Raw genomic sequence first — 27,673 nt, forward strand, 5'->3', positions numbered from 1 at the left:
TTTTGTTTTTTCAGTGTTGAACGTTGCCGGTGGTAAGGCACCGATGCAGAGTACAAGCGCCGAGAATGGCATCCCCCAGCGTGCTGTTGACGGTAGCAGTGGACAGGTCTACAATCCTCAGACATGCACGTTAACAAGGCCCGAGGTGCGACCCTGGTGGTACGTCAATCTCCTGGAGCCCTACATGGTCCAGCTCGTCAGACTAGATTTTGGCAAAGCCTGCTGCGGTGAGTTCCGACTTTCTTCACGCACCACTAGTCGTCATCCTAATAGTAACCCAGTGCAGCAAAACTGAAAGCGAGACTCCAAACCATCCCAGCGAGATCTTTTTTTCACCTCCAGTATTTTCTATCTGCATCGATTTATTTCCGTAGATCGAAGACTTTCCATAATCAGAGCAAATCGATGGCAATTTGACCGGCAGAATTTTATGGGAGACGGTGAAAATCTTTCACCGTCACGGCGATTGTCAAACGAGCCGTGAAACGGCAATGAATTGAAATTCCGGGCTCGGGTATATTTTTTTTACGTTGAGTTGCCACTTTTAACGGTGATGTCCTACTCCATAAAATTTGATAGTTAAAATTGGCATCCTGGAGTGCATTGATGATAAAAACAATGATTATTGATACATTTGGAATTCACTGAGGCGTTTTAGAAATTTCACCAGAGAGTGAGAGTCTTTCACTTTGGTATAACTTTCGATTGTTAGAAAATTCCTTCGTGGTAAATCTTGAAAACGCATAAGACTTGCATTATTTATCTACGTCGGTGGCTTCTAATGCACATGGTTTTTCACTTCTTTGTGCACAGCTCCATTAGGGCATTGGGAATTGACAAACGTGGCTATCTAATCTCGGCTTTTATTTCTTTCTTGACTTGGTCACAGGTGAAGTAGTTTGTCGGTCAGCGACGCACCACCGCATGAATCGCATGAAAATTGATATTATCTTCCCTTTCTCACCCATCTAGTGGGTTTTTTTAATTTCCATTGTTCTTTAGGGATAAAGATAACGCTAATTTTGATCATTTTTGTTACGTTTGTCTAATTAGATGGGGCACCCGGCACCATTGTTGTGCGTGTTGGAAATAATAGGCCAGATTTGGGGACTAATCCAATTTGCAACAGATTTACTGGACCGCTTGAAGAGGGACAACCGCTGTTTCTACCGTGCAATCCTCCCATGCCCGGTGCATTCGTCTCAGTTCACCTGGAATCTGCTGCCGCTGCACCAGCACCAGTGCAATTGTCCCTCTGCGAGGCTTTCGTTTATACGGATCAGGTAATTAACGGAAAATGAGTTTTTCGATTGGCCGCAGGCAGTGAAATGAAAATCATTGACTGGTTATTAATTTCACTCGGGAGGTTTTTGCACCCGCCGAGAATTGTAGGAAATTTTCTTTTCCGGGAATTGCGGGAGTAATTAGGCTGTTTATGGCGATTATAAGAGACGTATTAATTGGATTAATGACTTTCAACGAATGAAAATTTGAGGCAACTTTCTTCTGGCGCTGATGGAAATCATGAGTGGATTGTGTAAATTTATTCATTTTGTGGTAGAGGAATGATTTTACACTTTTGCGGGAAATACTCATGGTTTTTCATCATGAAGATGTTAATTTAGAAGGGAAGTGGTAAATTAGTAATTACCGGTACTCTAATTAGTGATAATTGATTCAAATTGTGATATCGATAGCTTTTTAATTATTCATTCATCTTCGAAGGGCGAGCTATTAGGGGTAGAGGGGTCTAGAAAACTTCGCCTCTGGACGCGATTTCCCGGATCTTCAAGCAACAAAAAATGAACAAAAAATTGAAACGTTTCAATATCACTTATTTCAACTCCCAGAAAATCATGGATAACAAAAGGAAAATCACACTTTCCTCCATCCTCACCCAAAATTATTATACAAACAATCTAATGGATTAAACACAAAATACAAAGTGGAACTACGGACAATTCGGAATAATCAATGAATGGTTTCTCAAACGAAATCTTTTGTAAACATCCTGGAACTCAAAGTATTCGAACAAGAACGTCCCAACAAATAATAACTTTCCGTCCCGGCGGGCGCAAAGTACACATTTCACATAAAATAAAAAAACGCTTAACCACATGCTTACTTACTCCATACGTGGGCATGACTCCTTTATTTTTCCTCCCTAGGCTGGACAATATACTAATCTATCAAACATCAACCGTCAAAGTTTCGCTATCACAACCGTAAATCGATAAATTCTTGTTTCACACATCTGTGCGGAAAGTTCGTACTTTGCTCCCTGATGAACGGGAGGAAACTGAGTAATTCTTATGCTGGGGTGGAAAATATTTTTTTTCCTTCCGCTCATCAGAAAACAAAATAGAAATTTTCCTTCGGGGCGTGTTAAATAGTATATTTCGTCATTAGGCCGAAATATACTAAATACACCTCGCGCGGGGAATAGTACATTACATGCCCGAGCCTTGGAAAACAGATCACCGTCCCCCAAGCGCTTGTCATCCTCGCCTTCGGCTCGGAAGGCAGTCTTGCACGTGGGGGAGAGTGATATGTTTTCCATGGCGAGGTGTGTATATTAATTTTCGTGTCGAGGACCCTCNGAATAGTACATTACATGCCCGAGCCTTGGAAAACAGATCACCGTCCCCCAAGCGCTTGTCATCCTCGCCTTCGGCTCGGAAGGCAGTCTTGCACGTGGGGGAGAGTGATATGTTTTCCATGGCGAGGTGTGTATATTAATTTTCGTGTCGAGGACCCTCCAAAACGCCAATTTCGTGGCGCGCAGCGCCACGAAAATGGGGTTTTTCAGGTCCCGTGACACGAAAAACATCTTTGCGCGCTTGGCGCTCAATATACTGATTTCGTTTACTTGTACACGAAAAAAGGCACAGTTCGCCACTCGTTGCACGTAGTAGTTTTCAGCTCGTGTGTGTGTGTGGTTTTTCACTTGTATCGAAATATACTATTTGTCAATATTTTTAAACTTTACAGACGTTGGGGATAATAGTATATTGTGTTACTAGTGCGTAAAGATCCAATTTTTCGCACGCACGTGTAACACATCTTATTTTTTGTGATATGAAAGTCATTTTTTTGGACCCGAGCGCGTAAAGTTCAAGAGCGTGCGTGAAGTGAATTTCCAGTGCCTAAAGCGGAGCTTAAGGGAAAACGGAACCCCTGCGTTTATATGAATCTTTAGAATTGTGTTTTTTCCTGCAATTACTATTTTTCATTCATTAAACTACTTCATTGACTCAACAATGCGATAATCGAGTTGATAAAATAATTTCATAGATAGAAATTAATAATTGTAGGAGAAAACACAATTCTAAGATTTGATGTAGACAAAGGGGTTCCGTCTCCTCTTAAGGGTTATGCGACGATGAATGCGACGCCTAATGTACGCATCGCTTGTAACTGTCACGAATAATCGTTCAACTATTTCACTTTGCACCCACCGGGGCGAAAAATATTATTTTTCTTTGCCACTCGAGTTCAAATCTGTGTGCCTTCCAATTTTCTAATTTGCGCATTGTTAACTAATTAGTCAGTTGCCTCATATAGATGCCATGAAAGTGAATGGATAGCAAGTAGTATCCCTATTACAATTCTAATTCATACCTTACATGTCAGATAAAAGCCCTAGGATAATACAGAATTTCAATAAATCCCCCAACTAGAGAACTTGGATTTGTAAACTCATCTCTTTTTTCCTTTCTTTGTCCCTCCGAAGAAATCTCGGGCCGGAAATTTTTTCCGAGGAACAAGTATCCGACTACCGGAGAGAAAATGGGAAAACTTTTACTTCGAGTTGAATGAAATTTCAACAAATTTCTCGGAACATATTCACTTGAAATCACTCGTGAGACGGTTTTATTGTAAAGAATGCACTAAAAAACATTTTTATCGATAAATGAAAATTTGCCTACTTCACTCATATTTTTATTACGTGAATATCTTCGCATCTGCGTTGAGAGAAACTAGAAGTTTTTTTTCAACACCTTTTTTGCAGATCAAAGTGAGAGCTGTAAAAAAATTTCCATGAAAATTTCACCGTCTCCCTCAAATTCCGCGACATTTTCTAAATCTAATCTTGAAGTGAAATTCACTCTTTTTACTACCTCATTGATCACTTCTTCTTCTTCTTCGTCTTCTTCTTCTTCTACTGCTAGTGGCTTTGTCTCCTCACTGTGGTAGGAGTAAGTGCCAACATTGATCACTTCTTTTCATTATGATGGAGTGATACAAAATATGGAAAAAAATTGTGAAGGTGGAGTCTGTGGTGAAGATTGTTATAGTTTTTTAATTACGATTTCGTGGAACTTTTTTTTGTTGGGAAAAGACCATTTCAACTTTTTGTGTTGTTGATCTTCGCTTTCTTTTTCTGCCGATCTTTCTCACGATTTTCTGTTTTTAATTGCTATACAGGCACTTCCAATCGAAAGATGTCCACAATTCAGAGACCAACCGCCCGGTTCCACTGCGACCTACAATGGTAAATGTTACATATTTTACAATCGTCAGCCACTCCAGTTCCGGGAAGCTCTATCCTTCTGTCGCGCCCGAGGTGGTACACTAGTCGACGAAAGTAACCCAGCACTGCAAGGTTTCATTTCCTGGGAATTGTGGAGACGACACAGGTAAATACATTAAAGACTATAACGATTATAATTAACCCTGAATTCGAAACCAGAAGACACTTGGAATAAAATTGAAATGTCATGAACAGATCAGGGATTATTTTTCAGAGAGCGACATTGAATTAGATTTAAGGGAGAAAAATGAAATGCGCTCAAAATTCAGTGGAATTCCAAATTTTTGAACAGCAGAAAGAGAATTTTCCAACTTACCTGAATTTTTAGTAAAAAATGATCATGTGTCGACACCAAATTTTCAATTAATTCACAATTCATGAACATACCTACCTAAATTTTCCTGACGTTTATCAATTTTTTTATGGAATAATTGAACTGAAATTTACAGTTTTCTTAATTTTTCCATTGTGAATTGAATTCGTGACGAAGATTCTTGAAATTTCAGTGAAATTATCACTTGAAGGAAATTTCCAAAAAACGAACCGACAATTTCAGCCCAAAATTTTTAACAGTGCATTGTTAGAAAAAATTTGAAAATGAATGGACAGTTTTGTGGTTGAATAAATACGATTTTCGCTATCTGACCCCTTCAACGAGTCAGCGCCCTCCGCTATCTTTCTACAGCAATGAAGGCGGCTCAAGTAAACACAAGTAAACTCAAGAAAACTCAGAATTTTTCGGAGAGCACCATTCAATCAGAGTTAGGGGCGAACCAATAATGAAATTTCAAATGTCATTGAATTTGAATTTTTTTCAATGGAATTCCAATTTTTTAGCAGCAAACAGGCGAGAATTCCCCGTCTTACTGGAATTTTCAAACAAAATATGAATATTGAGTACAAAATTACATAGAATTTTCAATTTATTGAAAGTTCAAGAATATTCAACTGAATTTTTCTAATTTTTATTAATTTTTATGGAATAATTGCACTTAACTTTAGAGAAGTTTTCATGTGATTCACTGATATTTTCATCAAATTGTGAATTTTCAAAGAAGAAGATTCCTGAAAATTTAGTAAACCTGTCACTTGAAGAAAATCTCCAAAAAACGAACCGAAAATTTCAGCAAAACATTTTCAACAGTGCACTATTTGAAATAATTTTAAATTTCATGAACAGTTAAGTAGTATTTGCATAAATACAATTTTTATTGTCTGGCTCTTTCAACGAGGTAGAGCATTGGCAAAGAAATTCGAGGAAACTCACGTAATTTTAATAAAATTCCAATTTTTCGGAGCAGGCAAGCGAGAATTCCCTAACTTACTGGAATTTTCAATCAAAAAATGAATATTGAGTACAACATTACGCTGAATTTTCAATTTATTGATTATTTAAAAAAATACTCGCCTGAATTTCCCTAATTTCTATTAATTTTCATGAAATAATTGCGCTGACATCGATAGTTTCCATTCATGTTTGATGTTTTCCCTAATTTCCATTCATGTTTCATGTTTGATGTTTTCATCAAACTGTGAATTTTTACAGCCAAAATCACTTGAAATTTCAGTCACTTGATAAGAATGTTCAAGAAGTATACCGGAAATTTCGGCCAAAAATATTTAACAGTGCATTCAAATATTGAAAATCCGCAGAAGTGACACATCGAGTCAATATTGGATGGGTGCTGTGAGGGACCCGAAGGACAAATCTGTCTGGAGGTGGACCGGAAGTGGTGATGAGGTGTCAGTATCTTTCTGGAGTCTTCCCCAGGGGACTGAAGAGGAGTGCGCGAGATACGATGGGAGCAGAGGGTGGCTGTGGTCGGATACTCCTTGCAGCTCCCGGCTCAATTACATCTGCCAACATCGTTAGTAGATTTTACGATTATTATGCATCCAGGGCGCTATAATTAATATTGAAATGCGAGAGTATAAACCTAGTTATTAACTACACTTTACGACTGGTGACTCCTGAATTTCAATTGATCCCCCTGATGATGGGGTTAAGAGTGCGCATAATACGGAGCTCGAATAATTTTTTTTTCAGTTTTTTAATTTGAAGTTTATGAGCTGGATGACACGGTCTCCATATTTTAGTAGTTGATAATTAGTCTTCGAAAGTTGTCTATTTTAAATTCTCTGGAATCGTCAGTGCGAGGAGCGATGAACCAATTATTGAACGCATAGTTGCAAAAAGGAATGATATTTTTCTATCGATTATTATAAATTATGCGAGGACTTTTAAGAAAATGTATGAATTGATAGAGTAATCACTCATGAAACGGTGCGTACATAACAGGTCGCATAGAAATTCTATGAAATTGAGAGGAATCGGTTGGAATATCCTGAAAGTTGATAGAGGATTTTCCAGAATTTTTTTGCAAATTCAAGTTTTTTCAAAGTAATTAGCTCTTCGACTAATTTTTAAATATGCCGATTATATATGTCTAAAAACGAATAATTAGTGCAAAAAAATCAATTGTTTACTGTTCATTTGTTTCCCAGACGCTTAAAATGGTAAAAAAAAGTCCAGGGCCTTCAATATTTGAGCTGAGGTTTCTTTTCCAAAAAAAAAAAAAATGAGTACAATAACAATTACGAATTAGTTTTTTGAAATTCGACTTCTGCACAGCGATTCCCTTTTGTTTAATACAAAAAAATTGCGCAATTCATGTAAAATAGGCAGAAATATTATCCTTAAAATATTTAAAATATATTCTCGATTCTTTCAGAAACATTTTTCGGGAAATTTTACATAAATGGTGCCATTTTTTATTTAAAAAAAAACGAAATTAGCTCTGTAGAAAAAATCTCTGAAAACAAACAAATAAAAAACCTCTGTAGCTCAAAAATTGGAGGCCCTGCACTATTTTTAACATTTTAAGCGTCTGCCCAGCAAAAGAACAATAAATAATCAATTTTTTTGCACTAATTATTCGTTTTCATACACATATAATCGATCTTCAATGTATGAGAAATCTCATTCCACTAGCCGCGACTTTTAAAACTGATAGCAGTTTCCTCTTAAAAAAAATACCTTCTTGTACCCAGAGCCAAGAGCTTGCGGCCGACCTGAACAGCCCCCAAACTCAACGATGGTTGTCACCAACGCCTCAGAAGACCCCGTAAATAATTATCAAGTTGGGGCATCAGTCTCGTACAGCTGTAGTTCAGGAAGTCTACTAATCGGACCATCGACACGCACCTGTTTAGACACCGGTTTCTATAACGAATTTCCACCTGTATGCAAGAGCATCGAGTGTGGATATCCGGCGAGTATCAAACACGGAGAGTACACGCTCATTAATAATACCGTCATGTTTCTGAGCCAAGTGCTTTACTCGTGCGAGGATGGATATGAAATGACTGGTATGTGATTTCTTCCTTATTTATTGATAACACGTTGCATTGAAATTCCTTTTCCTGCACCGCAGGAGAATAAATTATGTGGTTGGACGACTAGTTGAGATATATGAGATGTAATTAGTGAAGATGATTTTGAAAATTTGGTAACGGAATGGTAAATATTAGTTATCGTTATGCTGTAGGAGATTGAAAGGACGTGCATAGTTAAAGGGTAGAGAATTTTTATCATAATTTTTTTAATAAAAAAAAAAATACGTTTCTGATATGCTTCAACCTACTTTCATATTTCATGATTTTTCTTAATGGAAAAATTTCAATCACTCGCTACAGACCAATTGATTATGCGGTTGGAACACTTGTTGAGACGCAATTTGTGATGATTCTGAAATTGTGGCAACTGAATAGAACGTATTATTTATTCCATTTTTTCATCAAAAATAATAAATAGTTGCCAAACCATTGGAGATTAAAAAAATGTGCATCGTGAAGGGGTATAGCATTTTTGTTATTATGTTTTTTTTTTCTAATCAAAGAAAAGAAATACGTATGTGATATGCTTCATCCTACTTTCATATTTCATGATTTTTCCTAATGGAAAATTTTCAGTCACTCACTACAGACCAATTAATTATGCGCTCGGAACACTTGAGACGTAATTACTGACGATGATTTTGAAATTTTCATAACGAAATAGAAAGTATTAGTTATATCATTTTTTTCATGAAGAATAATAAATAATTAACAAATCATAGGAGATTAAAAAGGTCTGGATGGTGATCGGTAGAGCATTTTTTCATTATTTTTCAAAAAAAGAAAAGAAATACGTATCTAATATTATTCATCCTACTGTTTCATATTCCATGATTTTTCCTAATTGGAGACGTTTGAACGTTTAAATCTCAATCGTTACCCTCAGGTTTTGAGTACGAAAATATTCACTTGCGAAATCTGGGTCCGTTTCTTGCCATTTGGACATAAATCAGATGATTTCGTTTGGTTTCGTTTCAATTCAGGAGGAAGAAAAAGAGTTTACGGGATTTTCTCCCGAAAGTTGTTGCTCCAATTGCATACATGTAACCAGTTGATTTTTTCAATGTTATTTATGTGATTTTTCCACTTGAATATGTAACTAGGTCGTGCTAGGCTCACCTGTGACATCGACGAGCGTTGGAACGGACCTCCACCTCGCTGTGAACCCATTCGCTGCGATCCTCCTCCGACCGTCTCCCACAGCACAATTCAGCTCGATGAAATTGATGTCGAGGAGAATTTAGTGAAGAGTACAAATCGTAGTCTTTTAGTGGGTAGTGTTGTTATTTATACTTGTGAGAAGGGGTATAAACTGACCGGACATCGACAGATTTTGTGTTTGCCCACGGGATTGTATGATCATGCTGCACCAACTTGCACAGGTACATTCATCAGATTAAAATTACCTACTCAAAGAAATGCTTATACTGTCCAAAAAAATTGAAACTTTATGGCCAGTTTATTAGTCGTTTTCGGGGAAGCGATGTTAAATTCGAATGAGATGCGGAAAAAATCATGAATTTTCAAATTGATTTTTATTTCATGCAGACCCAACAGCAGACGGCCAATTACGGGATCAAATTAAATGAACATGAAGAAATAATAATGAAATTAATATAATGAACAGTTCAAAATAATACTCATTATGGAGAGGATTATTTACATTACTTATATGATAAAATTACTAGACTACCTAAATGTCTAAACGAAAACGAACGGCGCCGCGTTCATTGAGCGAGTGATCGAGGGTTAAAATGCAAGTGGAGGGAATTCTAAACAAAAATTTCCCGACAATTTCAGTCTTTAGAGCTCCTACAACGAAAGTTTGCCGTTTATCTCCCATTTTTTCCTTCAATAACATTGTCCCCACTAAGAAAACAAATTTCCATTTCTACCATTGCAGAAGAACCTAAAGTAACATCAGGAATTCTTCCAAAAGTGACCCTCAGGCCGGCAAACACCAGAGGCAAGCCAGTGTTCCCCACAAGAACCCGTTCAACAACAACCCCCTTACCGCCCTCCACAGTACCCCAAGAAGCAACTCCAACTCGAAGATATCCTCCCCAAACCGCGGAGGTTCCAGCAACAATAAGAGAGACCGTCCACAAGAGACCGACGATCGGTCTTCAAAAGCCTGCGCCACCTTCTGAAGAGACTCCAGAAGAATTCTCCGGGACCCATCCCCAGGACAATGAGATTTCTGGGAGTTCAGTGGACAACGCGAGGGCTAAAATCAACACAGGAGTCCCAGAGCCCACTGGGCCCTTCCGAGTGGATCGTTCGGACGCCCCAACTCATCAAGCCAAGCTCAATCTTGGTGCAGTCATCGCCCTGGGCGTCTTCGGCGCCTTTGTCTTCCTCGCGGCAGTCATCACCACTGTTGTAATACTCATCCGAAGGTGAGACATCATATTTTATCTTAATCTCAATAATGCAACCGGAGGTGAGGAAAAAAAGGCGTTTTTTTTCTTGCTTCGTAACTTCCCCCCTTAACTCCTCGATTTCTCCAATGCTCACTGTAATATCCTATTGACTAAATCATTGTTTTGATTAATTCAGAAAGTAACAGTCTCGCACTGCTCTTGTGAATGCAAGTACAGAGGGTCAGTGTGAGATATCCTGTAAATTTTGTAATTCAAATGGGATGAAAAATGTTTTATTCGCTTTGTTCCCTTATTTTCTCTCTTATTATTTTTTTTCATGAATCAGTAACTGGTCTCGCACTGCTCTTATGAATGCTAGAGTTATTCTCGACTTGTTTGCATCCGCAATTTCACCGTGATGTATGGGGATTTATACCCAAAATTGAAGACATGAACATTAGATAGTTTAGCAGTTCGTTTTATTGCCTGTTGTGTGGGGTAACAGATGAACCCAATAATAAACGAGATGAGTCATTTTCATTACTTAATAATTAGCCCCTGATGGATATATCAGGTAGTTGAAGGGAGGTGGGGAACTTTTTTATGGGGACCTTTCTTCGAGAAAAAACCGGAGCTTCAGGAGGAGATCCTAATGGAAATTTCGTTCTGCGTTAGAACGAAAATGTTCATAAAAAACTTGGCTTGAGGTGACTTGACTAAGTCCATTTGAAGTTGTTACAGACTGAGAAGAAAATTTCTAATATCTAAAACATATTTTCTTGAGACAAGTAATTTTTCTTCAATTGTTCAATTCTACCAGACATCTCAACTCATGTGGCCCGAGAAAGACCTCATGCTTTAACATATTCTTGAAATCAAGTATGATTTTGTCGCAAATGAACTCATTGAAGTCGCGTAGAAGAATCGCCAATCGTCAAGTGTTTTCATAATTTTTTCATCACGCTGTGACGAAAAGTGAACTAAAAGTCCAATTTCCGCCACATTGTGATGAAAAATATTGTTCGTAACTCGTGAAAAAATGTTTTTTAGCTCGTTACGAAAGATACTATTCCTTCACAATGTCCGTAAACGGCGTTTGACGGAGACGAAGTGAAAAACTGGATCTTTACGCACTAGTAACACAATATACTATTTCGCCCAAATAACACAGCTAATTTTTCCCCAGACTGTCTATAAACGGCGTTTGCGGACACAAAGTGTCCCGAAAATATCGTTTTACGGACAGTATGATGAATAGAACTCCTTTAGGCTGGATAACATTTACAAAAAATTCAATCCTCATGCATCACACCACTAGAATAAAACAATCCCGGCCAGTGCAGCCATGTAAATTACACAAAAAAAAGTCAGCCAGAATGAAAATTAACAATGGTGAATTTGTAAAAATTGCGTGGTGGTTAGCGGCAGCGGCAGCATAGGAGGAAGGCGTGGCCGCAGGGGTCTTGGCGGGGTTGCGCTCGGTGGTGGCCGTGGTGCAAGTGCTGGAATCGGGAGATCAGATCCATCAGGGATGCCATCGCGTTGGTACACGCTTCTCGCGCTTCCATTTCCCGACCAGCACCTGGGTCGTCGCGACCTCACGGCTCGCCGAGCCACCGACCATCCGTACTCATTCAATCTATCAGCAGCCCACCGTGCCGGTTACTTCTCCAATCCCTCCTTATAACGACCAATTGAGCCACGAACGAAAAAAAATCAATAAAAAAATGTACAAAAACATGTTCAACGAAACGAGACAGACGCTTAGTACCGATTAAATTCGACGAATTTATGATTAACGATAAATCTCCCCAAAATGCCTTCATCACCTCATCAACGATATCAATCGACGTCTTCACATCACAACCATGTGTATAGAGTCACCCACACGAGTGACCCGCTAGTCAAGGTAAATTCACGTTGACCGATGAATTGGTTGGGCGGTGTTGAGGTCACGCACCATTCACCTCAGCAAAATTAGCATACCACAAAAAATCGTAGAGTATTATTGTAGAAGTAGCCGGCTGGTATTCTCCTAGACGCCCACATAGCACTGCATTTCATAGCCTACTGCACGCTTTCAGGGGGACGAGCAGAAATCATATGAGGATGTCAAAGTGAGACAGTTGTCGGCAATGAATAAGGGAACAATCGAAAAAATGATGACCTTTAGAAATAGCTCAGGGGCGAAGCCGTGATATCGACATAATATCGAGGAATTTTCGTTACTTGTGCGTAAAGGGAGATTGTACGCACGCTGCACGCGCGGAAAATCTCCCTTCCCACACATTGCGATGAACAATAGGGTTCGGCACTCGTGGGAAGTGTTCTTTGACCCTTGGGAGGGGAGCAGTCGCCTTTGGCAAGCACCTCTTACGGTTCAAACAACATTTTTACGCACTCGTATCGAAATATATCATTTTGGTGAAATTTCACTTCATGAAAATTTGAATTAAGGATATCCAAGTACTTTGGCTATTTTTTCTCCAGTGTGATACTTTTCTATTTTTGTAGTCGAATATCAGAGCTGTCATTTGAGCCTCATTTAATCCTAAGTTTCCGGACATTTTACAAAGATTTTATTATTCAAACTTTGCAGGTTTGAATCTCGATATTGAACCGTTAGAAAACATTTTAAAATTCTGAAAAAAATTAGAAAGTTTACTTTTGGAGGAAGTAAACTTTCTATTAATTACGAGCATTTTCTATAAATAATCTATAAACATTCAATTTTCCACCATAAAAATCATTCTTTCGCAATTTTAATAAATTTATTCATATTCAGAATTTTACCAGAAATCGATTTCATGCTTAAAAAATAAGATTTCCGAAAGTTTAAACAATTTAAATGATTTATTTATAAATAACGAATGTTTAAAAAAAATGATAATTCGGTGCATAATGTAATTTGAATGGCGCTGAATATTCATGACTTTATTTCAATTTTTCTCCCGCAATTTAATGACAAATTTGATGATCGAAGATGGTTGAATCAATAATGTAGTCTGTTCCAAAACGTAAAAGTTACTTGGATATCCTTAAGTGACAGTTACACTGAAATTTCAAGATATTTCGTCATTGGAAATTCACAATTTGATTAAAAAAATCGATGGAGACTGTAAGTTTTAGTTCAATTCTTCCATCAAAATTAATATTAATCGGGAAAATTCAGGTGAATACATTTTTGGATTAGCTGCTAAATACTCATGTCTTCCCACTGCTCAAAAATTCAGAATTCCATTGAAGTTTTAGTAAATCAGGAAAAATCCATAATTTTCTCCCCACCGAATCGCATTCAATGTCGCTCTCAAGATTAATATCCATTTTTCCATGAAATTTGTATTTTTTCCAACATTGTACAAGAATACGTCAGCAAATTTTTTCCGTAGGCAGGTAAATTCCTAGCGAAAATCATTTATTGACGCTTCCTCCCCTGGAATCACCCGAAAATAATCGACTTGTTCATTTCATTGCAGAAACTGCCTCACAAGCATATCCTCAAACAAAAAATGTATTCATTGTCGTCAAATTTAATTACAATCTCACGCCAATTCTCAGTCAATTAATTCCCTCATTTTTAATTTTACAGAACAAGAGGAAGAAGCAGCAAACATTATCGCCACCGAGCCTCCCCCGACTGCAACACAGTGGCTAGCTTTGACAGCAGCTCATCAGAGTCTCGAGGAGGCTTGAACAGATACTACAGGCAGGCCTGGGAGAATTTGCACGAGACAGCTGGACAAAAGGCGAATCATCCGCCCCTGCGACGTAAAGAAACCCTGGATGAGCCAAGCTATCGTGACAATTATCGTGGTGATAATGTTTCTGAGGTTGGGGAGAATGGCAATGGATTTGCCGCAAGCAAACACGCTGGGGATAAGAAGAGACATCATCATCATCACCACCATCATCATGGCAGTGCCAATGAATGGCGACAGTCTCAGTCTCACCACAGATACTGAGACCCATCTACTGAACGTTTTCTATCGATTCAAATGATGTTGAAGATAATTCATTTATGTAATAACTATATTACACTGAGAGGAAAAGTCATGTCCTCAAAAGAGTTTTGTTTGAACCGAAAAAATTGTAAATTTAAAATTACCAAAATAGAAATTGTTTCATTTGTACAAATGGCAACTTCAATTATGAATAATCCCTCGGATTTCAACAATGAATTGTTTGACTCAAGAGGCGGATCATTCACGCGACATGGTGCCTGTTCAGGATGAATATATCTCTGTTAAGGATATCCAAGTATTTTGGCTATTTTTTCTCCAGTGAAATGCTTTTCTACTTTTCTAACCCAACATCAGAGCATTCATTTGAACTCCAATTCATCCTGCGTTTCCAGACATTTTACAATGATTTTAATAATATTTAAACTTTGCAGTGTGAATGTGACTCTCCATATTACACCGTTAGAAACGATTTTAAAAATGGGAAAAAATAGAAAGTTTACTTTGGAAGATTGATGAAACAATAAGAAAATTGCAATTTTTGAAAATCACAAGAATTTTCTGTAAATAATATATAAACAGTTAATTTTTCATCATAAAAATCATTGGTTCGTAACCGTAATAAATTTGTTCATATTCCGAAGTTTACCAGAAATCGATTACATGCCTAAAAACATAAGGCTTCCGAAAGTTTAAACAGTCTCAATTATTCATTTATAAACAACAAATGCTTAAAAAAATAATAATCTGTGCAAAATGTAATTAGAATGACGCTGAATATTCATGATTTTTTTCAAAATAGTCTCACGCAATTTGATTTACAAATTTGATACTTGGATATCCTCAAAGTGAAGTTAAACAATAAATATTTTGTTCCCAACTCACAGAATTGCTATCATGTCACCCTCTATTCTATTTAAGAATCAATTTCCCATCTTTGAGTATTGGATAACTGAAACGAAAAGCTACTCTCCCTTGTTCCGCATACAACAGTGATTTTTTAAAACAAAATACGTATGGTAATATAGAATAACGAACAGTTGATGCTAGGAATATCATTTCTTACTTGCACAGAAAATAAGAACTTTTTAGTTCAACTAAATCAATTGTTGCGACAAGAATTTTCCATCTCAGGACACTCTTCAAACGTTCAGCAGTTGATTGTTCATTTCTGGTGATTTTAAACTTGCGATTTTTTTAGTTCAAACAAGGCTCGTTTGAGAATATTTTTTTTTTCTATCAATGTACGCTAATCTTCCTAATTTTGATATCCCTTTGTAAATAACTGTAATGCGTTTTACGGTTCGTAACGGGCGCCGATCCGTTCGATGGAACATGCCAAAAAGAGAGAGACACACTCTAGATAATATATTATATATACTTAATTATGGTAATTCGATCTATTCGGATTCTCCAACTGATTGATCATTTCTTCTTATTCCTGTCCAGTGAATTGGTGATTCATTCGTAATGACCGCCTTGGCCTCACCTTATTGAGAGTCTGAGGGACTCAAGGAAAGGCTGACGTTGTTCATTTGGATACGATGTGAAATTATTCGTCATTTAGATACTGACACTATTGCTTTTCTTCTTTCGATGATGACTGAATTTCCATGAGAATAATTCGTCCAGTAATAACTCTTTCAACAATTGTTTTATTTTTTTTTCGTAGTAGTGCCATTAATCGGCAGTTTTATTCTGTTTATTTAGGTGTAATTATTCGAATTTACCAGTGGTGTGTAACTAACGTTTGGAGAATCATTTATTTTAACGTTTATGTAAAGATATGTTCCTAGTATCCTTGTATCTATTTTAGAGATTAATTAATATATGCGATAATAAATTCGATGAATATTATGCTCAGTTTTTATCATTATTTTATTTTGTAACTATCATCTTTGAGATTCAACATAAGTAATAACAAGTACAAAAAGAAACTTTGGGATGCTTATTTTTAACTCAACCACTGACCTATGATGTTGCCCACTTTCTTGCGAACCTCGACTAGCTCGGGAATATCGTGCTCGGAGGCTGGGTACATGTTTGCACAGTGAGCAGTACCTAGGCGAGGACAATTATTGATTAATAAGATACAATTGCAATGTTTGGACGTTGATAATTAATCAGAATAAGAATTCTCCATGATGAGAACCATATTTAGTGTTCGAAACGATTTTGTTTATTCATTATCATATTGCAATTTAGTTTTTTGCATATATAGGGGAGAGTGAAGCAAAATGAAATAGTCGAAAAATGACTGTTTGACACAATTCAAAAAAAGTGTTTTCTGTTAAATATTTTTTTTATCAACTTTTCTTATTACTGGGAGTACTGATGGGAATAATAATGTTCTATTCGTCTTATAATTGAATTCGTTCTAATTCAATTGATTAATTAGGCCGGTTACACTTCTCTTTTTTCATTCGATTGAAATTCAGCATCACTTTTTCCTTTTTCTCCCTCTGGGTCTCCCCTGGGTCTTCGTCTGGACTTTGGATTTGGCTGTTTCATTTTGTTTTCAATTAATCCAATGAGACAATCTTTTCCCGTTAAACCTGCTCAATGATTTTTCATTCTACTGAACGGAAAATTATTATTCTCATTAGTACTCTCAAGAATAAAAAAGTTGATAAAAAAAAAGATTTAACAAAACAAATTTTTTTGCTTGAATTGCGTCAAACAGCCATTTTTCGACTGTTTCATTTTGCCCCCCTCGCCCCTATACAATTGAAATGTAGCCCGGAGAGGGGAGTTTGGGAGGTACAACCAAGATTTTTGGATCGATTAAAGTTGGAGGTAAAAAAGAGAGACAGTTACCATTGATATAGAACGCTGGAGTATTTGGATTTGACGATTTCGTGATACCAAGGGCGTGCCAGGGATCAATGGAACCATGAACGTAGACGACGTTTGTCACCTCTAGGTGGAGACCACCGTACAAAGTGTTCGTTCGCTCTACAGCATTCCCTAACAGGTGAATGTTGTACCTGCGAAAGAAATTATGACAATCAGAAATCCATTCAAACATTGGCATTTAGTTTTCTAGATACCCCATGATATATGAAAAGTTATTTTCATCAACCGAAGACTGAAATTTCACCTGGGTCCCCCCTCAAGGGTAGAATTCTTTAAAATGCATCCAAAGAACAAACCTCGGTCCGAATATATCACTGCACTGCTGCACGAAGAACTCCACTGGGAAAGTTTCACTAAATAACATCGGCTTAGCAGTTGAGGTCTGGAAGAACCCGAATTCAGTGCAAGTCTGATAAGTCCATTGGCGTCCACCCTCGGACATCTCAGCCTTCCAGGAGACATTTCTCATCTCATCCAGCATCTTACTGTACAAATAATCAAAGCATTTATCACCACTGGCATTCAGCATCATATTGCTGACCTCTGCCAGTCTATCCACAGCGAGTCCTGGTTTCTGATCCACCAGAATATTACAGACAGTGTCAATAGTGATGTTCCCAAACTTGGAATTGTCCCTGTTATCTTTATTGTACTGAACGACTTCAGCAAAATTACTGGCAAGATTCTCGTACAGATTCGAGATATCATTCTTCTTAGTGTTGGATGGGTCAATCTGATCGCAAAGCTTAAACTTCTGGCTGAGATTCATCTGCCCAATTCTGTGCCTGAGCATCACGTGGATCTGTTGAGTGGCATTGGTAATGGCGTCGACACATGCCTGAGAATGGGTCCTGAGGGCCTGCTCGACGACGACGTAGTACTGTTGGAAATCGAGTTGAGCTAGGAGAGGGCCGCTGGTGGAGACAGCACCGTGAATCAGGTGAGGGTATTTGGCACGAGCCCAGGCAGCTAGAGACCCTGGGTACGACCCTCCGAAGGCAATCCACTTGGTGTCCGCAGGAATCTGGTGTTTGTATCTCATTCCCTCAATGAAGTAAGCTAAATCTCCCAGGGCTTGTTCGGAACTCAAGTACACAAGGTTTTTTACGCTCAAATCCCTGGAATTAATGGAATACGAATGTATCAGCGGAATAATTATTCGTGGAATTGAAGTGAACACAATTTTTGAGTGTTGAAGAGATTGACCAGATTGACAGACTGACAGACCATTTTCTTTGGTCTGTCAGACCATTTTCTTTGGTCTGTCAGTCTGTCAATCTGACAGACCATTTGAAATTTTTTTTTTATGGTTTGATGGCCAGACCATTTTCTTTGGTCCTTCAGTCTAATTCTGGAGTTGAAAGGAGACCTAATAATAGCAGATAATATACATAATAATAGATAAAAATTCAATTCTTTTCCATTCAATTTTTTTTTAGATTTCATAACTCATTCTTTATTCTATTGAAGAAAAAAAATTATTCCATTTCATTAACAATTGAATACGGTTTCAATATTTGAAAAGAATTCTGGAGTGTCCATTTTGCCCCCTCGTCTCCTACTGTGAACAATTTTTGGTTGCGATTTTCTGTACACTTTTTGGAAATATTTACCAAGTGATAGTTCCACTGGAAGTTCAGGGAATTTCGAGATTCAAATTCACAGTTTGATAAAAAAAAATCAATAAAAACTGTGAATTTGAATTCAATTTGTTCATAAAAATAACTGATATATTCGCGAATTTTTAATTAATTGAAAATTTAATGTAATTTAATACTGAATATTCATGTTTGGTTTGAAAATTCATGTGAGTTGAATTGAATTGAGTTCTCATCTTCCCGTTGCTCAAAAATTTCTAATTTCATGATTCCGCCCGCACATTCACCTGAATGTCGCTCCCCTGAGAATTACTACTGAGCAGTCCATGAAATTACACTGCGAGAAGGCTTTAACAGTGTAGTTGATACTTACGGAGTTGGATGACTTTTTCCATAAAAGCGATGCTCCAGTTGGAAACAGATGGCTCCATACTGCTTAGCGTACTCGATCCATTGACCTTCGACCATCCACTTTGCGCTGGCGTCTCCTTCCCCTCCGATCAAGAGGAACACTGGACCACCTTTCTTGTAGAACTGATCGTTGACAAAGTATCTCTGGAGAAACATGAATATTGGAAATACTAAACATTCTAATGTTGATTTTTTTATGCCCGAGTGATCCATAATATTTTTTTCATCACGCTGTGACGAAAAGTGAACTTTTCGGTACGCTCCGCGTGCCTAAAAGTCCAATTTCCGCCACATTGTGATGAAAAATATTGTTCGTAACTCGTGAAAAAATGTTTTTTAGCTCGTGGGATTACATCATAAACCTCCCACTCACCAAAAAACACTTTTTTGCACTCGTTACGAAATATACTAATGTTACACCGTGCAAAAGTCGAGTTTGAAGCATGCAGCGTGCGATAAACTCGACTTATTGCCCAGCGTGACATGAAAATTGATAGAGAATTATAAACGAAAAATTGGAAAAAAAATCTCTGAGATTTGAATTTATTTCTCGACAATTCAGCTAAGGAACAAGTCGATGTGAATCGTTTTACCCCTCTGCTACTAAATTGTCTCAAGGATGAAAGAACTAAATAAATTCAGCTGAGTACCTGTTGCCATGCTTGCATATTCGTGGGATCAAAGTGGTCCAAATTCTGGGTGAACCACATGTCCCCAGGTAGTTGGTATTCTCTGGATAATTTCGGATCTCCAAGTCCATGTTTGCTTCTTCCCCGGAAGAAACTCTTCCACGCGAAGGAAGAATCACAGAAAAGTGCGAATAGAAATAGAATGAAGCGTTCCGAGCTCTTCATGTTTGGTGATACTTATGCTTTACGAAATTGAGGACGACGGAACTATATCTAGAACGCGATTTATCGGTTTCAGGGGTCGAGGAGCGGTCTTTAACAGTGATAAGCAACTAAAAATAAATGCGTTAGGAAGAATCGTTATGATATTGAGGATAGGTTTGCTTGTCAGGGCAGGCGTCCGGTTTCGGTTGGTTGTTATGTTCGCTCAGATGTTACTGGAACAGGGCCAACCTTCAATTCGCGAAAAGGGTGGCTCATGAGGGTAACAGTAGCGAAGTGGTAAAGCGATTTAAGTCGACTTATCTCTTAGTTGAGTTTTTGAAGAATATCTCCGAATCTAAAGGAGATAATGGAATTTTCGTGATAACCTTTTTTCTAGAGAAAATTGAGTGCAACAAAAAAGGTCTTGATAAAAATTTAGCTATCTCCCTTAAGTTCCGAGATATTCACTAAAAGCTGGCCAATAGTCAAAAACGACTTGAACCGCTTTACCACTTCGCTACTGAATTTTTTCCGTAAATCCATAGGGACTAACTTTTGGGTCCGATTGTCTTGGGACACACCTTAAGGAGTTTGAATAACGCGGTCAAACTGCACTTCCGGTTTTGACCAACTATGGCGGCCTTTCTTTGACTAGAGTAAAGTTCTCGCCACGAAAGAAGGAACCTCGCTGGATACCCCCACTCTCCTGAATTCAGCTTTCAATCCACGGCCCCCACCACTCAAGCCGATGTTACTTCTTTCGTGGCACGGACTTTATCTTTCGGCAGCACACCAACGCCATATTCCGTTCTACATTCTACTCTGGCTATTTTACACGTTTGACGATAGTGTACGCTGTGTGTGTAAACCCCTGTGTGAATCACGTTCCAAGTTCCGTAAGGGTTCTCTCTGCTTATGCATCATCCGAATAAAATCCTGAAAAAGAAACGAAACTGAAACGGCATGTCAGAAGTATCGAGTGAACCTCAAAGTAATCAGGACTATTGTTTCAAATGGAGCGATTACCAGAATCATCTGTCGACAGTAGTCAGACAATTGCTAGAAGAGGATTCCATGGTAGACGTTACGTTATGTGTTGCTGGAGAGCGCATTCATGCACATCGAATTGTATTATGCGCCTGCAGCACTCTATTTCAAGTTTGTAAACATTGCAGGTTTGACGTTTCATGGGTTTACTTTGATTTCATTTTTGGTAATGTTATTTTTTTCAGGAAATTCTGAGTGAAACAAAAGAGGATCATCCCACCATTATCATTAGTGACATATCAGCAGATGATGTCAGGTCTATTGTGGAGTTTTCGTATCAGGGAGAAGTTAGAATACCTGTGGATAATATAACAAACTTGTTGGACGCTGCACAGCTGCTGAAAATCAGTGGATTAATGGAGGTAATTATTTTTTGTAAGAAATTGGAGATTTGGGGTTGATCAGGTGATTATGCGGGAACTGAGGTTTTATTTTGAGCCATCTGAAGAATGTAGAAATGTTGTTTTTTTAGAAGAGAAAGCTAATGTATTCAACTCCCTAGTTAAGGTGAATCGAGCAGTGTTTGAACGAATAAGCTCAGAGCTAGTTTCGACGCATTTAAAAAATATAGGGTAAACAGGCCACGGTTGAGGAAAGGTGCTGGATGATTAAGGAAAATTCAAGTTTCGTGGTAGGATCTAAAATATAAGAATCACCAAAATGGGTATATGATGGCTCCATACCTTCAAGAATGTTTTAATTAGCAGAAAAAAATTATTTGAAGTTAAAATAACAAAAACAAAGAATAATCAAATTAAGAAATAGTTGAATGCAGCCAAAACCTCTAATTTCTGGATGCCTGGGCCATATTTTTTTTTATTTATTAAATGTCGATCAATAGGAAAAATAATTGATCACATGATTACACACGAGTAATATTATTGAAAGCGTAAAGAATCACCACAATTTTCATTTTATTTATGGAATATTCAAGGCAAGTTGAAATCGTCCAGAAATTGATCTATTTACCCTATTCATGATTTTTTTCAAATTTCTCTCAGGCAATTTAATTAACAAATTTGATTTAAAGAAAATGGTTCAATTTATAGTGTGGTATATACTAAACTGTAAAAGATACTTCGATATTCTTAACTAAGATATTTTTTCTCGTTTGTCATGAGATTGAAGGACTCGATGAGAACGATTCGCCCGCAAGTAAGGACCCAACCGAAGAAGTGGAAGATCCCGGAGTATCGCCAGATCGCGAAGAGAACGTGGTATCGAATCCAGTTGGACAGCAGACAGACGAGGACGCGGACGTTGACGAGGATGATTCCAATGGTAAAAAAAAGAAGGAGAGAAAAAAGAAAGATACCTCGAAAAAGGAGTACAATGAGGCAATGCTGGACACAGCTATAAATGACTTGAAGGATGGGAAAACGTTGATTGAAGCTTCGGGTAAGAATCATATCCCGAGGTCGACCCTCTACATGAAAGCGAAGGCACTCGGCATTCAGTTACATGCAGCCCGAAATGAATATCCCGCGGAGTGTATGCAGTCTGCTATCGACACAGTCCTCGGTGCGTATCCACTAACTTCTAGCAAATAGGAAAAGGTATGAAAAGTCATGTGAACAATTGATATTTTATGTTTTCTGGTGTGCTGAAACCGAATTTATAATTTAGCCCGCAATAGTTATGGAGTTTAATTAGTTAATAGTCGGTTTCGTTAGTTAATAGTTATAAGCAATTTAATTATTCGAAAACGTTTTACGCTGTCATTTTGACAGATATCAGAAATGTTCCAAATGAGGAGTGTTTTTTAAAGTTAACGAACAAAATGAATTTTGATTTTTGAAAATCGGTCAATTTTTGTGGAAGATATAGTAGTTTGCAATAATAGGGCGGTAATGTCACTTCTGACGCATAAGTGGCGCATCCACCCGTAGTATAGGGCATATTGAAAATGCCAAATCTTAGTAAACCAAAGATTATAAGTTTTAGAAGAATAAAAAAATAATATATTTAGTATCCTTTGATGCAACTTTTTTGTTTCAAGGTTTTTCTTCGAGAATATTCTTAATTCTCAAAAGACATATTTATTGATAACAAAATAGATAAATCAACAGCACTTTAAATTTAAATTATAAAAAATCTTTTAAATCTTCCAAATTTTATATTATATATCTTTATATATATTAATAAAAATACAAAAAATATGTAAATATATATATATTTTTAAATAATTATTACTTATGAGAATTTTTTTTATTATTTGGAAAAAAATCATGAACGAGAAATTTTTATGCATGTGTTTGTCGAAGAAGACTCAAATGTTTTCTTAAATCTGGGCATAATGAGAATTACTTCTTCTTTAATGAATTAACAAATTCATAACGATCATAAATAATATGATAAACCACTAAGCGTTCCTAGCCTATCAAAATGGTGGGGTAAAACGCATTTAAATAAGTAAATTGTTAATAACTATTACCAGTATGACCGTATTGCCGGCTAAGTTACAAATTACGTTTCAGCCAATCGAAAAACATGAAATATGCAAGTTTATACTTTTTCCTGTCAGCGTGTGGACTACAACTTTCTCTCCGCAAGACCGAGTTTTGTTCTAGAAACATTTCTTTATAATTGTGCTTCTTCTCAACTGGCAGGTGGTGCAAGCCTGCAACAAGCAGCTGAAATGTACGGAATACCAAAGACTGTTCTTTGGAGGCGAATACAAAAGGAAGGATTCCAAATAAACAGACCAGAAATGAAGAGACAATACGCCTCTGAGAAGCGACTTGCTGCTGTGAAAGCACTCGAAAGAGGAGAAAGGCTCACGAAAGTCTCTAATGAGTTCAATGTGAATATTAATTGTCATTTGCACAATTTATTTTGCAAACATTCCTGAAACTAAGGGCTTGGCAAAAAATATTGTGAGATTTTTCTTGTGTAAGATCTGATAAATTACGCCAAAGCCATGAATTTCAAAAATGTTCGCTATTAATTCCTCAATTTATTCCATTTGATTTGTCAAAGTGACCAGTTGTTGTCCATTCGATCGATCCTATGATAATTGTATGTTTCAGATACCCAAAACGACTTTGTTCAGAGATAAAGCAAAACTGGTAGACGAGGGGAAATTACCAGAATCTTTCTGGAAGAAGCGAAAAACTGACGACGAAGGCTTGAAAAAGAGTAGACTTGAGAAGGCAGTGGCAGCCTGCAAAGATGGTAGAATGTCCCAAGCTGCAGCAGCTACACTTTATGGCATCCCCAAGACCACGATTTGGAGAAAATTGCAGCAGACCAATAAGAAGAATGAGGATGACCCAAGTCCTCAGGTTTCAAAGAGAAGAAAAAAGGATGATGTTCAAATTAAGAGTGAAAGTGTTAAAGATGACTTTGCTCTGTGTGAAGTGAGTAAATGTTGAATAATCAAGAGACTTTTATTATTTCATTGAGATAATGGATGCACTGTTTGTGTTTCATCTTAGAATTGATTTATTACTTTTTTTTTATCGATTTGTTTGTGTTCATTTATTTTGGGTGATTAAAATAGTGAATATGATGAATTAACACATTTGGTAATAGAAGCAGGCAATAATCTGTCCCTATTCAATGAATACAATTAAAATGAGATGATAATTATTGTCAAATTATTTGCAGGTCGCTGCAGAGATCCCCATAACCTACATCGATGAAGACAGTATTCCCCAGGAATCAGTAATAATATTAACAACAGAAGACGTCAATCTTAGTCTAGAGGAGAATCGTCAAATAATTGTCAACGAAGTGAGTTAAATCAAATATTTATTGAATCAACAATTTTATTCACTAATTTATACTGAAGAATTTAAAAGGAATTGAGATAATGCAATGAATAACGTTATTATTTAATTTATTTCAGGATTCTGACCAAGAGTATATTCCCTGTTCAATAAGAATCGACCAAAATACAAACTACAATCCAGTAGAGAGTTAGAACCCCTTCAAAAACGTTTTTCAATCCTTAATGTATAGATAAGCAAATGAATTATATTGTGATTCTGTAAAATTGATATTTTATTGAAATAGACTTATTCGAAGAGAAAATTGCACAATTGCAGTATTCGACTCTGTGCCCCATTCTATCAGTTAAGATAATTATCTCCAATCAGTAATAACAATTTTCTTGAATGTGACACTACGTCGACAGGTTCAATCGAGAGGACAATCGTGAAATAATTGTCAATATAAAGTTGAATCGAATATTTATTGAATCAACAATTTCATTCACTAATTTTCACTGAAGTATTGAACAGCAATTGAGATAACTAAATGAATAACATTATCGTTTAATTTATTCCAGGATTCCGGCCAAAAGTATATTCCCTGTTCAATAGGAATTGATGATAATCCAAATTATAGTCCAGTAGAGAGTTCGAACCCCTTCAAAAAACGTTTTTCAATCCGTAACATATACATAAGCAAATTAAATAAATTGTGATTTTAAAAAATTAATATCTTATTGAAATAGTCTTCATGCAAAAAAAAAGTTTAACGAAGTATTCAACTCTATTCCATTCCTTTAATTAAGATAATTGTCTTCAATCACGATGACGATTTTCTTGGATGTGTCACTACGTCGAGTCTCAATCTAGATGACAATCGTGAAATAATTGTCACTACAATGAGTTGAATCTTAGATTTATTGAATCAACAATTTCATTCATTAATTTCCACTGAACCATTTAAAAGCAATTGCTCAATTGAGATAATGAAACAAACAACCTTATTACTCAATTTATTCCAGAATTCTGGCCAAGAGTACAGTGCACCGACGAGAATTTCAAACCAGTCTAGTAAAGTTAGAACCTCTTGAAAAGTTTTTCAATTCCTGACACATGCATAAGCAAATGAAATAAATTGTGATTTTGGAAAATTAATATTTTATTCAAATAGACTTAATCGAAAGGAAAAATTATTTAAATTCAGTATTTAACTCGGTTCCCTTTCATTAATCAAGATAATTATCTCCAATCAGTAATAACAATTTTCTTGGATGACACTACGTCGAGTCTCAATTTAGAGGACAATCGTGAAATAGTCACTACAATGAGTTGAATCTTAGATTTATTGAATCAACAATTTCATTCACTAATATCCACTGAAGCATTTAAAAGCAATTGAGATAACGAAACAAACAACCTTATTACTCAATTTATTCCAGAATTCTGGCCAAGAGTATGCCCACCGTACAGTGCGCAGACGAGAATTTCAAACTAGTCTAGTAAAGTTAGAACCTCTTGAAAAGTTTCTCAATTCCTGACACATGCATAAGCAAATGAAATAAATTGTGATTCTGGAAAATTAATATTTTATTCAAATAGTCTTAATCGAAAGGAAAAATTATTTAAATGCAGTATTAACTCTGTTCCATTTCATTAAGACAACTGTCCACAGTCAGCGACGACGATTTTCTTGGATGTGGCGCCACTCTGTGAGCCGAGGCCCTCAAGCTGCTTAACCACGTCCATGCCCTCGACAACAGATCCAAAGACCACGTGAGCATTGTCCAACCAGGATGTCTTGACCGTGGTGATGAAGAACTGAGAGCCATTCGTGTTCTTTCCAGCATTGGCCATCGAGAGAATTCCAGGGCCTGTGTGCTTCAGCTGGAAGTTCTCGTCGTCGAAGGTCCTTCCATAGATTGATTTTCCGCCCCTGCCACTGCCCTCGGTGAAATCACCGCCCTGGCACATGAAGTTGGGGATGACTCTGTGGAATATTGAGCCTTTGTAGCCGAAGCCCTTCTCTCCGGTGCACAGGGCACGGAAATTCTCAGCAGTTTTTGGGACAACGTCTGAACGTAACTCGATGACGATACGACCCACTGGCTGACCATCGGCGGTCATGTCGAAAAATACTCGTGGGAGACCCATTTTTCTACCTTTGAAACATTCGACACGTTATTTTTAGAGCCAGGGTTGGATTATTCATGCAGTTTCAGTTACTGGAAATTTTTCCTGGTGTTTTACTCACCTCTACGTTTTAATTTACTCCAAAAACCGAACGTCGTGAACACACGCTTCAATACCGCGTTTTCAGGTTGTGGCGTCGCGTCTTGGCTTCAGGCCTGTGCTGCCGCGTGCAATGTAATTGATTTATTGTTATTATTATTTCGAGATAATAGCGCTGCTGGAGCGGGAGTTTTGAGTGGGTACGTGCAGTTGGTAAGATAGGGAACAAGGAGTAATGAAGTTTATATTATTTTTGGGAATATTTTGGGATTTTAGTTAGGACATTAGTATTTGAATTCCTGATTAATGTACTGAGTATGCGTAGGAATTTAAGGGGGGTCCGTTTTTTAAGTACCACAAGTATTTGATGAGAAATTTTCGTAATTTTTTTTCAATTTCTTCTTTACGAAAAAATTTTTTTTTCATTCTTTGATAAAGAAGAAGAACTTGAGTAATTTCAAATTCCATACGATTGATTTTACGGAAGGCCATATCGAATACACAAAAAAATCGTTGAAAAATATGGAAAATTGTAGAATTAATAGGGTTTTTGCAAGTCGAAAAATCGAAAAATGCCAAGTTTCGCAAAGAAATTGAAAAAAACAATGATTCATAAATTGAAATGGATACTTTGGAAAATGGAATGAATCGATGTAAGGAGAGGAGAGGAGGGGGGGGGCAGATTTTGAATTCCTTCAGTGACAGCACAGACCAATTTTCTCATAAAAACGAAA

The 27,673-nt window shown here is 37.1% G+C and overlaps 4 protein-coding genes across 5 annotated transcripts; 2 read left to right on the forward strand and 2 right to left on the reverse strand.

Moving 5' to 3' along the window:
• The first annotated feature begins 28 nt into the window (after positions 1-28).
• LOC107040475 lies at positions 29-14,255 on the forward strand. The gene is made up of 9 exons (XM_015260572.1): positions 29-227; positions 1,054-1,283; positions 4,429-4,640; positions 6,188-6,402; positions 7,586-7,903; positions 9,034-9,312; positions 9,834-10,329; positions 11,716-11,978; positions 13,885-14,255. Exons 1-9 carry the CDS (start codon positions 44-46, stop codon positions 14,253-14,255), a joined length of 2,568 nt encoding a protein of 855 aa, XP_015116058.1. The 5' UTR covers positions 29-43.
• A 1,856-nt stretch (positions 14,256-16,111) lies between these two features.
• Positions 16,112-20,168, reverse strand: LOC107040464 (putative serine protease K12H4.7). Its single transcript, XM_015260557.2, has 5 exons — positions 19,768-20,168; positions 19,080-19,261; positions 17,405-18,226; positions 17,070-17,239; positions 16,112-16,313 (listed from the first exon to the last, which is right to left on the reverse strand). The coding sequence occupies exons 1-5, from the start codon at positions 19,969-19,971 to the stop codon at positions 16,207-16,209; spliced, it is 1,485 nt and encodes a 494-aa protein (XP_015116043.1). The 5' UTR covers positions 19,972-20,168; the 3' UTR covers positions 16,112-16,206.
• A 631-nt stretch (positions 20,169-20,799) lies between these two features.
• On the forward strand, positions 20,800-25,027 carry LOC107040504. Its single transcript, XM_015260618.1, has 7 exons — positions 20,800-21,108; positions 21,183-21,359; positions 22,119-22,518; positions 23,607-23,800; positions 24,027-24,356; positions 24,607-24,732; positions 24,848-25,027. The coding sequence occupies exons 1-7, from the start codon at positions 20,914-20,916 to the stop codon at positions 24,920-24,922; spliced, it is 1,497 nt and encodes a 498-aa protein (XP_015116104.1). The 5' UTR covers positions 20,800-20,913; the 3' UTR covers positions 24,923-25,027.
• On the reverse strand, positions 24,734-27,062 carry LOC107040505 (peptidyl-prolyl cis-trans isomerase). 2 transcript variants are annotated; one of them, XM_015260620.2, is made up of 2 exons: positions 26,962-27,062; positions 24,734-26,865 (listed from the first exon to the last, which is right to left on the reverse strand). In XM_015260620.2, exon 2 carries the CDS (start codon positions 26,859-26,861, stop codon positions 26,364-26,366), a length of 498 nt encoding a protein of 165 aa, XP_015116106.1. In that variant the 5' UTR covers positions 26,862-26,865; positions 26,962-27,062; the 3' UTR covers positions 24,734-26,363. The 2 variants fall into 2 exon arrangements, with proteins under 2 accessions (XP_015116106.1, XP_015116105.1); XM_015260619.2 differs by having other exon boundaries at positions 24,734-26,869.
• Positions 27,063-27,673: the final 611 nt, after the last annotated feature.

Source organism: Diachasma alloeum, unplaced genomic scaffold, assembly GCF_001412515.2.
Source record: "Diachasma alloeum isolate Michigan unplaced genomic scaffold, Dall2.0 Dall_scaffold_00336, whole genome shotgun sequence".
Lineage (NCBI taxonomy): Eukaryota > Metazoa > Arthropoda > Insecta > Hymenoptera > Braconidae > Diachasma > Diachasma alloeum.

Excerpts from the sequence above, each read along its gene's own strand:
- LOC107040475 (XM_015260572.1), top strand. The coding sequence starts at position 44 with ATGCAGAGTACAAGCGCCGAGAATGGCATCCCCCAGCGTGCTGTTGAC. Across the intron at positions 7,904-9,033 it reads GGATGGATATGAAATGACTG|GTCGTGCTAGGCTCACCTGT; the intron begins GTATGTGATTTC and ends ATATGTAACTAG. Across the intron at positions 11,979-13,884 it reads CTTCTCCAATCCCTCCTTAT|CAAGAGGAAGAAGCAGCAAA; the intron begins AACGACCAATTG and ends AATTTTACAGAA.
- LOC107040464 (XM_015260557.2), bottom strand. The coding sequence starts at position 19,971 with ATGAAGAGCTCGGAACGCTTCATTCTATTTCTATTCGCACTTTTCTGT. Across the intron at positions 17,240-17,404 it reads AGTGATATATTCGGACCGAG|GTACAACATTCACCTGTTAG; the intron begins GTTTGTTCTTTG and ends TTTCTTTCGCAG. Across the intron at positions 16,314-17,069 it reads TCCAGCGTTCTATATCAATG|GTACTGCTCACTGTGCAAAC; the intron begins GTAACTGTCTCT and ends GTCCTCGCCTAG.
- LOC107040504 (XM_015260618.1), top strand. The coding sequence starts at position 20,914 with ATGTCAGAAGTATCGAGTGAACCTCAAAGTAATCAGGACTATTGTTTC. Across the intron at positions 21,360-22,118 it reads AAATCAGTGGATTAATGGAG|ATTGAAGGACTCGATGAGAA; the intron begins GTAATTATTTTT and ends GTTTGTCATGAG. Across the intron at positions 22,519-23,606 it reads TGCTATCGACACAGTCCTCG|GTGGTGCAAGCCTGCAACAA; the intron begins GTGCGTATCCAC and ends CTCAACTGGCAG.
- LOC107040505 (XM_015260620.2), bottom strand. The coding sequence starts at position 26,861 with ATGGGTCTCCCACGAGTATTTTTCGACATGACCGCCGATGGTCAGCCA.